This window comes from Equus caballus, chromosome 3 (genome assembly GCF_041296265.1).
Source record: "Equus caballus isolate H_3958 breed thoroughbred chromosome 3, TB-T2T, whole genome shotgun sequence".
Lineage (NCBI taxonomy): Eukaryota > Metazoa > Chordata > Mammalia > Perissodactyla > Equidae > Equus > Equus caballus.
Genome location: NC_091686.1, coordinates 6,097,320 through 6,109,989, shown reverse-complemented (window position 1 = coordinate 6,109,989; position 12,670 = coordinate 6,097,320). Strand labels below are relative to the sequence as shown.

General features: G+C 36.9%; 1 protein-coding gene across 1 annotated transcript in view; it reads left to right on the top strand.

Annotated features, from left to right (window-relative positions):
* The window catches only part of RPGRIP1L (RPGRIP1 like), a 99,251-nt gene that overhangs the window by 55,697 nt on the left and 30,884 nt on the right, over nucleotides 1-12,670 (top strand). Inside the window, exons 20-22 of the mRNA XM_005608265.4 lie at nucleotides 2,266-2,367; nucleotides 2,818-2,980; nucleotides 4,243-4,316. Coding sequence (XP_005608322.2) covers nucleotides 2,266-2,367; nucleotides 2,818-2,980; nucleotides 4,243-4,316 — 339 coding nt within the window. The remainder of the gene's footprint in view (nucleotides 1-2,265; nucleotides 2,368-2,817; nucleotides 2,981-4,242; nucleotides 4,317-12,670) is intronic.

Below are 12,670 nucleotides of genomic sequence, written 5' to 3'. Positions count from 1 at the left end.
CGTCAGCTGTACTTGCACAATATATCCTGAGTGCTCGTCACCTCCACTGTCACCGCTCAAGTCACCGTCATCTCTCACGGACATTTAAAGAAATGTTTGCTTTGTAATTGAGATAAACTTCTGTACAGTAAAGGACACAGATCTTAGGCGCACAGCTCAATGAATTTTTACATATGTGCAGCCCTGTATACCCACCACCCAAATCAAAATATTCTTTCTCCCCAGGGCTTAAAATAATACCTGGCATATACAAAACGTTTAATCTGTATGTGCTAAATAAATAAATTGAATAATTATTCAGGCCGTGTTTTATAGCTAGCATTTATTAAGTGCTTATTATCTGCCAGGCACTGAACTAAATGCTTTATATCCATTAAACTCATTTAATCCTCACAACAACCTTATGTTGTCCATATTAGAATTATTCCATTTAAAGATAGAGGAAGTAATGTTTACAGAGGTTAAGTAACTTGCTCAAGGTCAAAGTATTAGATCTAGGATTCAAATACAGGTAACCTGATTCCTAAGTAAATGATCCTTAATATAAAAAAGACATATAAATAGAGGTGTTTGTTGCAGTGTTAGTCATAATAGCTAAAAATCATGAGCTAGTTAAATGTCCAATGTTAGTGCAATGGTTCATTAAATCATGATACATGCACTCATTGTAATATTATGTTGTCATTAAAAATTATGTTTATGCAGGGGCCAGCCCAGTGGTGCAGCACTTCAGTGTGCACATTCCACTTCGCGGCCCAGGGTCCAGTGGTTCGGATCCCAGGTGCAGACATGGCACTGCTTGGCAAGCCATGCTGTGGTAGGCATCCCACATATAAAATAGAGAAAGATGGGTATGGATGTTAGCTCAGAGCCAGTCTTCTTCAGCAAAAAAAAAAAAAAAAAAAGGGACTGGCAGCAGATGTTAGCTCAGGGCTAATCTTCCTCCAAAAAAAGAAAAAATTATGTTTACCCAGAGTTTCATATCACAAGAAAATTTTGTAACACTGTTTTTTTTTTACGTAACGGGATATATTGTACTTATAATTACCACTGTGTAACCAAAAAAGTTTTTTATTTGCATTAAAAAGTAATTATAAAGAAAGAGAAGTCTAACTAATTATTAACAGATATTATCATTGGGTAATGGGAATATGGATTTTTATTAATGTCTTTTATATTTTCGTGTTTATCTTTCACATTTTCTATATTGGACATGTTTACTTTTAAAATAGCAAAACTGATAAACTATTTTAAAAATAAACATCAGTTTATAAACCCTGAATAAATGGTTGGCTATAAATTGACATTTGATACAATAAAAAGATAATGTTGATCATAGAAAGTACATGCCTATTTTAGCATATACAATTTTTTTTCATTTTCTTGCTGAGAAAGATTTGCCCTGAGCTAACATCCATTGCCCATCTTCTTTTTTTGCTTGAAGAATGTTAGCCCTGAGCTAACATCTGTGCCAGTCTTCCTCTTTTTTGTATGTGGATCGCCACCACAGCATGGCTGATGAGTGGTGTAGGTCTGCACCTGGGATCCAAACCCACGAACCCAAACCACCAAAACAGAGCACACTGAACTGAACTGAACCACTATGCCACGGGGCTGGCCCCTAGCATATACAGTTTTTTAGATTACATGCGTAATGTATAATCATCATAGAAATATTAGAAAATACAAATAAACAAAAATAAAAATAGTAAAAAAAATTTCCCCAAATCTATATATCAGAGAGAATTTTGGTGAATTTACTTTCATATTTTTTCCCATGGAAATATACACACGTTTGTCTATTTGCATGTTTGTTTTTTAACAAAATAGTATAGAACTACATATATTCTTCTATAGCTAGCTTTTTTACTCATCATTATATTGTGTACTCTCTTTAATGTCAGTAAGTACAGATCTGCATTATTATTTTTCATGGTTACATAGAACTCAGGTATTTGGATGTACCATATTTTATTTAACTAATGCCACATTGTTGGACATTTGCATTGTTTTCACTTTTTTGCAACTATAAACGATGCTTCAATGAAGTGCACGTGCAGTTCTTACATTGCATATGTGTATCATGAAGAATATCAACCATTTTGCTGAAATGCACTAACTAAATTCAGTGTCCTATGGGTAACTACTATATTTGCTCTTAATTTTTATTAGTGCCTATACATATTATGAAAAAGTCTTAGGATGATTTGGGATTTAGCAATAAATACAAAGTAACATACATGCATGTTTATACATTAATATAAGGAGACCTCTTCTCCTCCTGAAGACATGAAGGAAGTTTCACCAGAAGTGGAGCATACACCAGAAATAGAAATTAATATGCCAGCTGTTTCACATATTCCCGAGGTTTGTATTTGTATTAAATTATTTTGAAAGGTTTAATTTGTTTCTTAAAGATTTTGTCTTTGTATTGACATGAATCAGGAAATCGTAGCATTGAACCTATTATTACATGACTTCCCTGGAATAGAAAAGTCAAAAATATGACAAATGTAGCAGCTGCAATTATGCTGATACTAGCAGATAGTAAATACATATGTGAATTAAAGTATTAATGTGAAATTCATTTTCATATTAGTGTTCTTTTCATTCTTAGTTTATAATCAGATTTTCATTTATCTGCCTATTTTCATTTGTACAATTTAAGTGATTATTTTCCAATGAATCATGTATAGATGTTGCATGTCTGTATGTTTGTCTCAAGTTTGCATGCTTTATTATCAAATGCATCAGCAAGAATGCTATAAATGTGATCTAAGCAATAATAAATATATCAGTGTGCATTCATTTCTTCAGGTTTCTCAAGAAAGCAGCATAGATAAGGTAAAAGAGAATATTGAGAAAGTGCAACAAGGAAAAGATGATGATGTGTCCTTACTGTCCGAGGGTCAGCTTGCAGAACGAAGTTTGCCTTCTTCTGAAGATGAAACGGAAATAACTGAAGAATTGGAACCAGAAGGTGACTTTCTTTTTGTTAATGTTATTTACTTGACTCCTTGTGTCATGTAACCGTTAGAGCGTACCTCATGGAACATCTTCATTTTGTAGTGGCTCTACTTCACAGTACTGCTTTGGGGTTTTTTTTGTGAGGAAGATTCACCCTGAGCTAACATCCATTGCCAGTCTTCCTCTTCTTTCTTTTGCTTGAGCAAGCTTAGCCCTGAGCTAACATCTGTGCCAGTCTTCCCCTCTTTTGTATGCGGGCTGCCTCCACAGCATGGCTGATGAGTGAAGTAGTTCTCCACTCAGGACCCAAACCTGTGAACCCAGGCCACCAAAGCAGAGCGTGCAGAACTTGAACCACTCGGCCAGGGGGGCGGCCCCCACAATACCTATTTCTTGGCAGAAATAATGGGATATAGTTCAGTGTAGTTGGCTATGGTCAGGTGAAATTCTTCCATATCTTCTTATCTCAACTGGGAGAGCCACAACAGAATGCAAGTATTATTTCTGGCCATAATCCCAATTTATATTTTAAATGGCTGTATATTCTCTTTGAGTTCAGTACTATCATCTGGATTATTCTAGAGGACTTGACTTTTTAAAAATTAAAACTAAGAACTCAGACAAAAAATGACAATTTATGATTTAATTTATGTAAATATCTAGAAAACGCAAACTTGTCTACGGTGACAGAAAGCGGTTAAGTGCTTGTCTAGGGTAGGACAAATGGGAGGAAAGAGATGATAAAGGAACAGGACATAACTTCAGGGGTGATGGATATGTTCACTATGTTAATTGTGGTGGTGGTTTCATGGAATTATATATATGTCAGAATACCAAGTTTTGCACTTTAAATGTATACAGTTTATTGTATGTCAAATTTATCACAACAAAACTGTAAAACTTTTTAAAATGTTTGTAAGTGGTAAGAATAACTTGATTTTTACACGACACTACTGGTTAAGCTATTACAAAGCACCTATTACCATGTCCTTCTCTTTAAAAAAATTACTTTTTAAATTCATATTAGAACAGCTATATTTTTATTTCCTTTATTTCTACCAGAACTAAACTTGGGATTTTCAATCTTTTTTCTCTCTTTTCTAAAATGTAATGTAAATGTAACTCTCTCTGCTGCTAAAAAAGTGCAGACATGATTTTCCTACTGTTCTTTTAAGGTTATCCTTATAAGGTATGCTTATTTCTCTCTGTTTCACAATGTACAGATATATATTTGGTTTAACAGATTTAAACCAATAAAATTTTATTTTTTAACAGATGAAGAAGACAGATCAGCTTCTGACAGTGATGAGTGTATTATTCCAGGTCCTGTCTCCAGGAGTATCAAACAGGTCAGCAGCCAAATGCCAACTACAAATGGTTTGAAATAAAGTTGCTTTTCATTCATAGCATGTTAATCTTCATATATGAAAATCTTAAGACAAAAATATTTCTGGAAAAGTTTTAATGTTTTGTCATAATCTTATCCAGATAATCATCTCGTACAAGAAAACTTTACAGTTTCACGACGTAATGAGCCTTCACCGGCAGGCATTATTTTGGCTTACATGTCAAGAGTACCTAACATATCAGTAGCTTCAAGAGTTAACTTGCTAAAACCAATTGACTTCCCTGACTCCTTTTCAGAACCGTTGTACAAAGATGTACTAAATCAAATCTGAACTTTAAAGAATTCCAAATGTGAGATTGCATTTCACACTATAATAACTCGCATTTGTGAATTCATAGACTATTCATATCTAAATATGTCCACTGATAAATTGTTAAAGTTATTTCATTTCTGCCAAAAAGTTAAACCTTCTTAGAAGGTAATGAATCTCATATAGGTATACTTTGCTTGTTTTGTAGCACCTTGCTGAAAAGTAGTATATAAATTGAAATTTTGAAAAGAAAATTATACTTTAATTTATATGGAAAGTGTACCACTTACCAGAGCATTTTTTATTGTAAGGAGAGAAAAAGTTTTTGTAAAGTGAATGTAATTAAAGTAAAAAGTCCTAATGTTTTCTGTTCATCTACATTAATTTTCCTGAAATGATTAATTGTACTCCTTTCTTTAGAATTTCTACTTTATTGGTAAGAATTACAATATTTCTTTCAACTCTTAAAATCTCATATTTGTAGCTTAATCTCTCTGCAGAACAAACCCATAGAACAGAACATTTCAGTTGTTGCAGATGTCTCCATAGAGAAATCCTTTGTTTCTGTGAGTGATAATTGCAAACAGAATATATCATCTGTCCAAAGTTTTATCATGATTATATAATTATTAATTATAATAACATCATCTAAACTATAGCATCCTAATATATGGCATCTTTATCATTCAAAATTCATAAATCAAGGAAGGAATCTTCATATAGTTGCCTAAAGACTTTTAATTATAGCATTTAGGTCAATTTAGTTTAATTTTTTGGCTTTATCAAATCTGAAATTGTTAAATTATCGTATCAAGCTAATTAATAGAAATCTCAAAATTCTCGGAAATTTTGATAATGGGAAAATGGGACTCCTGTGTGGGATTTAGCTTTATAGCCATTTATATTAGTCAGGGTTTTCCAGAAAAACAGAACCAAAAGGATGTATATGTAGTCCTACTTTGCTTAACAGTGGGAATCCGTTCTGAGAAATGTGTCATTAGGAGATTTCCCTGTTATGTGGACATCATAGAATGTACTCACACAAACCTAGATGGGACAGCCTACCATATGGTACTAAGCCATATGGTGCTGATCTTATGGGACCATCATCACATATACAGTTCGTCGTTGACCAAAATGTCATTATGCGGCACATGACTGTATATAGAAAATGATTTATTATAAGGAATTGTCCTATGTGATTATGGAGACTCTGAAGTCCCCAGATCTGCATTCTACAAGCTAGAGAGTCAGTGGTGTAGTTCCTGTCCAAGTCTGAAGACCTCAGGAAAACTGATCGTATAAATTCCAGTCCAAAAGCAGGCAGGCAGGAGACCTAAGAAAAGTAGATATTTCACTTCAAGTGCAAAGGCATGAGAAGGCCAATGTCCCAGATCAGTGCAGCTAGGCAAGAGGAGTTCCCTCTTACTCACCCTGTATGTTCTATTCAGGTCTTGAATTGATTGGATGAAACGCATCCACATTAGGGAGGGTAATCTGCTTTACTCAGACTACCTGTTCAAATCTAATCTCATCCGGAAACACCCTCACAGACACACCCAGAACGTTTGACCAAATGTCTGGGCACCTCGTGCCCAGTTAAATTGACACATAAAATTAACCATCACATCATTTTACTAAGAACCCTCCATTTATTGCATCAAGAGTAGTAAGCCTGCATGTTTGATTCAGACATTTCTTTCTCACATATCATTAGTTCTTCTGCAAGACTTTGACTTCTTCATCAGGATTTTGCCATACCTATATGATTTAGCCTTTTGAACATAAGAATGTGAGAAATGAGATACCGAATCAGTCCTAGGGTCTAAAAAGGCAGGTACTAAGGGATATATTTATCTGGTCAATCTAGTAACAGCATTCATCCTTCTTGTTATAACTCAGTAATTTCCAGGGATTCACCATCTACAATTTGTGATCACTCCTCCCTACAGAAGTAAATACAATATTCTGCTCCTGCCCTCAGGGAGCATCAACATTAATCAGGAAGATGTACTCGTGAAAAGTCAAGTAGTAATCAGCAGTTAAATTACAATAGAAAACAATGCTAGGAGATAGTACCAATAATTAATACCATAGTCAGATATTTAAACTAAAGAATACTTAGCTGTTTTCTGGCCCATCACCCTCATTTTCTAAATAAGTAAACTGAGATCTTGAGAGAGATAGTGACTTGCTCCCAATTATGCCACTAATTAAAGAAGTTCAGAGAAGGAAAAATTTGGAGTGATTTTTTAATAGACTTCATGGAAGATATCCCCACGAGCTGGCCCACCCGCCCTCCTTCGCTTTCTTGTGGGCTGCATGTCTGCTTTTTGTCATTTTAAGCTAACTTTCTGTGCTTCACTTGCTTGTTACCCAAAGATAGAGAAAAATGCCCAGCCCCAAGGAGAAAGATCTGATTAGCCAAGTCTGCCTCTTAATTCGGTCCATCGTTATCAGTTGTGCACCCTTGATCCATTCGGCTATGGCCAGTCACACAGTAAAAAGGAGTGTCCAGTAGGGAGAAAAATCACTTGCATCTCTAATACAGACAGGGATGCACATTGTGTGTTTCAGAAGTCAAAAATACACTAACTAGAGCAGACTTTCTGTATAAAGGGATAGAAAGCCTCAGTTACAATGCAGAAGGCTAAATGTTTTAGATTTTATCCTATAGATACCAGAGAGACAATGCAGTAGTTAATTTTATGTTGTAAACATCATATTCATCATCTAAAAGTAACTTTCATAGTATGGGAAAATGTCTAAATTATACTGCCTTGGACCAGTGATTCTCAACTGGGACAGTTTTGTCCCCCAAGGGACATTTGTCAATGTCAGGAGACATTTTTGGTTGTCACCCAGGGAGGGACTGCTACTGGCATCTAGCAGGTAGAGGTCAGGGTTGCTGCTAAACATGCTGCAATGCCCAGGACATACAAGAAAGAACTATCTTCACCCAAATGTCAATAGTTCTGAGGTTGAGAAATCCTATATTAGAACCATGTGCATATTGGCAACATTGCCAGCGTCTCAGTGGAATTGTACATTGCTCTTAGCTAAGGTAGAATAAAGAACTTTAACAACTAACTTTCTTGAAAGAACTGTTCCTCTAAAATATTCAACTAATTCTAATGTATAGATATATTTTTCCTTTGGAATAAACTGGGTTTTTTTCTTATTACTTCTGGGAAAGTAATTTGTGTTGCTTTGCTACAGCTTAATATAGCCTTTACTGCCATTCCAAAATGTGATTTCCAATAATGGTTTTACATGCCAGCTCGAATGTGTGAACATCATTTAAAGCAAGAAACTTCCCTAAGTAATGCTTTGTTTCTCAGTAGCCATTAGTCAGCTCCCATGTGCTTTTAAAAATTCTACTCTTGGGGCTGGCCCACTCGCACAGTGGTTAAGTGCGCACGTTCTGCTTCGGCAGCCCAGAGTTCTCCAGTTCAGATCCTGGGTGTGGACATGGCACCGCTTGGCAAGCCATGCTGTGGTAGGTGTCCCACATATAAAGTAGAGGAAGATGGGCGTGGATGTTAGCTCAGGGCCAGTCTTCCTCAGCAAAAAGAAGAGGATTGGCAGCAGTTAGCCCAGGGCTAATCTTCCAAAAGAAAAAAAATCCTACTCTTGACAAATGGCATCAGCAACATGGCAGAGTGAGCTGTTCCCTTTATCTCTCCACCTTTGAACTATAACTAAATGGACATTCAGTGACTGATGGAGGAAACCCACACAGCACAACAGGACACCTGAGAGACCAACACAACTATACATCTGAAGGTGGATGGACTGGCACCATGGGAAGTGGTGGAGATAGGTGAGCACTCCCCTACCCTTCCCCAGCAGCACCTGAACACTTTCCCAGCCATCACAAGCACCCATAATACCGCCACAGCCCTGAAAGTGGGAACGTGCCTCAGCACAACTGTGGGTAGGGGCCACAACAGCCTGGGACTCATGCACAAATGCTTTCCCAGACGGTAGGAGAGCCCACCTTTCCACCGCAGTTCCAACAAGTGACCCAGGCTCAGACACCATGAAGAAGCCCTGCCACCAAGCACAGTGGCTGGCATGACTGTAAGCAGAGATGGTGGCAGATGTGCACACATGCGAGCACTTTCCTGGCCAGCATGAGCGCCTATAGAACCGCTGCAGCCCCACAAGTGGGAACGCGCCTTGGTGCAGCGGTACCTCGAGCCTGGTTGGGAATGCTTTCCCAGCCAGTGGGACTATCCTCTATACCACACAGCTTCCAGCAGACAGGGTGAAATCAGAAACACAGCTCTTGCTTCCCTCCACGGTTGCAGGTGGAATCAGCGACCTGATACTACTACAAATACACTGCCAAAAGATTAGTTCATGAAACACCATGAGAAACCACAGCAACAATTCAGTGCAGAAGAGAGTGACAAATCTCCAGAAACCAACCCTGAAGTCACAGAAATTTACAATCTAAATGACAGAGAATTCAAAATAGCTGTCATAAAGAGACTCAGCAAGTTACAAGAAAATTCAGAAAGACAGTTCAGTGAGCTCAGGAATAAAATTAATGAAAAGAAGAAATACTTCACCAAAGAGATTGAGACTATGAAAAACGAAGCCAAATAGAAATTCTGGATATGAAGAATACAATTAATGAGAAAAAATAATCTAGAATCCTTAAAAAATAAACCTGATGTTGTGGAGGAAAGAATTAGTGAGTTAGAGGATAGAAATACAGAAACGCTTCAAGTGGAGGAGGAGAGACTAAGACTAAAAAAAATGAAGGAATTCTTCAAGAAATAGCCAACTCAATTAGGAAAAGTATCATAAGGATTATAGGTATTCCAGAGGGAGAAAGGAGCAGAGAGCGTGTTCAAAGAAATAATAGCTGAGAACGTTCCAAACCTGCAGAAGGAACTGAACCTACAAATACATGAAGCCAACAAAACTCCTAATTACTTCAATGCTAAAAGACCTACTCCAAGGCATATAATAATAAAACTGGCAAAAGTCAATGACAAAAAATATTAAGGGTAGCAGGCAGAAGAAAATAACCTACAAAGGAATCCCCATCAGGTTTTCAGTGGATTTATCTGCAGAAACCTTACAAGCTAGGAGAGACTGAAATGGCATATTCAAAATATCAAAGACAAAAACTTTCAGCCAAGAATACTCTATCCAGCAAAACTATCCTTCAGATACAGTGGAAAAATAAAAGCATTGCCAGATAAACAAAAGCTGAGGGACTTCATTGCCACTAGACCTCCCTTACAAGAAATGATAAAGGAAGCCCTTATACCTGAAACAAAAAGGCAAACGTCTACAAATCTTTGAGCAAGGAGATAAACAGACAGACAAAATAAGAAAACTGCAGCTGTCTTTCAGAACATGGTAGCAAATACTTAATTATAAGTTGAAGAGAAGGAAAGCATCGAAAGTAACTATAAACACTTCAACTTAGTCACAAACTCAAAATGCTAAACAGAATAATTTGTGACAACAATAACTCAGAAGGGGAAAAGGAAAGAGATGGAACCTGCTTGGGTTAAGGGAGATAAGAGGCTATCAGAAAATGGACTGTCTCATCTACAAGATCTTTAATACAAACCTCACAGTAACCACTAAATAAAAAATCACAGCAGAGCCACAATTCATTAAAAAAAAAAAAGAGAGAGAGAGAACCTCCACAGAAAACCACCAGAGTGAGATGGCAATCAGAAACACAAAGGAAGAGAAACAAGTAAAATATAGAACAATTGGAAAACAAGACATAAAAGGGCAGTATTAGGCCCTCATATATCAATAATCACTCTAAATGTAAATGGATTGAATTCTCCAATCAAAAGACACAGAGTAGGGGCCAGCCTGGTAGCATGGCGGTTAAGTTTGTGCTCTCCACTTCAGCAGCCCAGGGTTTGCGGGTTCAGATCCTAGGCACAGACGTACATGCTATTCATCAAGCCATGTTGTAGCAGTGTCCCACATCCAAAATAGAGGAAGATTGGCAACAGATGTTAGCTCAGTGACAATCTTCCTCACCAAAAAAAAAAAAGAGAGAGTGACTTGATGGATTAGAAAACAAGATCCAACAATATGCTGCCTCCAGGAAATATTTCAGCTCTAAAGACAAACCTAGGCTCAGAGTGACGGGATGGAAGACAACACTCCAAGCAAATGGCAAGCAAAAGAAAGCAGGTGTTGCCGTACTTATATCAGACAGAGCAAACTTCAAGATAAAAAAGGTAATGAGAGACAAAGAGGGGCAATATATAATGATAACAGGGACTTCCCACCAAGAGGACATAACACTTATAAATATATATGCACCTAACACAGAAGCACCAAAGTATATAAAGCAACTGTTAACAGACTTAAATGAAAAAATTAAGAGTGACACAATAATAGTGAGGGACCTCAACACCCCACTTACATCAATGGTTAGATCATCCAGACAGAAAGTCAACAAGGAAATAGTGGACTTAAATGAAACACTTGAGTAGATGGACTTAATAGATATATATAGAACATTCCATTCAAAAACAGTAGAATACACATTCTTCTCAAGTGCACGTGGAACATTCTCAAAAACAGACCATATATTGGGAAACAAGGCAAGCCTCAGTAAATTTAAGAAGACTGAAATCATATCAAGCATCTTTTCCGACCACAGTGCTATGAAACTAAATCAACTACAAGAAAAAAGCTGGGAAAAGCACAAATATGTGGAGACTAAACAACGTGCTACTGAACAACCATTGGATCAATGAAGAAATCAAAGGAGAAATCAGAAAATACCTCGAGACAAAATAAGATGAAAATACAACATGTGAACTCTTGTGGGATGCAGCAAAAGGGAAATTAATAGCAATACAAGCCCACCTCAACAAACAAGAAAAATCTCAAATAAGTAATCTTTTCTTTTTAAAAAATTTTTATTTTAAGCAACCCCTTTTTTTTGGTGAGGAGATTGGCCCTGAGCTAACATCTGTTACCAGTTGTCTCTTTTTTCCATCTCCAAAGCCCCACTACATAGTTGAATATCCTAGTTGTAGGTCACTCCAGTTCCTCTCTGTGGGATGTTGCCACATCGTAGCTTGATGAGCGGTATGTAGTCCAAGCCCAGGAGCTGAACTGGCGAACCCTGGGCCACTGAAGTGGAACACGCGAACTTAACCACTCAGCCATGGAGCCGGCTCCCTCAAATAAGTAATCTTAAGCTATACCTAACAAAACTAGAAAAAGAAGAACAAATGAGACCCAAAGTCAGCAGAAGGAGGGAAATAATAAAAGTTACAGCAGAAATAAATGAAATAGAGGCATAAAAAACAGTAGAAAGGATCAATGAAACTAAGAGCTGGTTCTTTGAGAAGATAAACAAAATTGACAAACCCTTAGCCAGACTCACTAAGAAAAAAAGAAAGAAGGCTTAAATATGTAAAATTAGAAATAAAGAGGAGAAATTGCAATGGATACCTCAGAAATACAAAGGATTATAAGAGAGTACTATGAAAAACTGTAGGCCTGCAAATTGGATAACTTAGAAGAAATGGATAAATTCTTAGACTCATACAACCTCCCAAAACTGAATCAAGAAGAAATAGAGAATCTGAATAGACCAATTACAAGTAAAGAGATCGAAACAGTAATCAAAAACCTCCCAAAAAACAGAAGTTCAGGACCAGATGGCTTCTCTGGAGAATTGTACCAAACATTCAAAGAAGATTTAATTACCTACCCTTCTCAAACTGTTCCAAAAAATTGAAGAAGACAGAACACTTCCTAACTCTTTCTATGAGGCCAACGTTACCCCAGTACCAGGGTATCAGGCAAGGACAACGCAAAGAAGGAAAATTACAAGCCAATATTGCTGATGAACATAAATGCAAAAATCCTCAACAAAATATTGGCAAACCAAATGCATCAATACATTAAAAGGACCATACTCCATGATCAAGTGGAATTTATACCATGGATGCAGGGATGTTTAAACACCTGCAAATCAATCAATCTGATAGACCACATTAACAAAATGAGGAATAAATACCACAAGATCATCT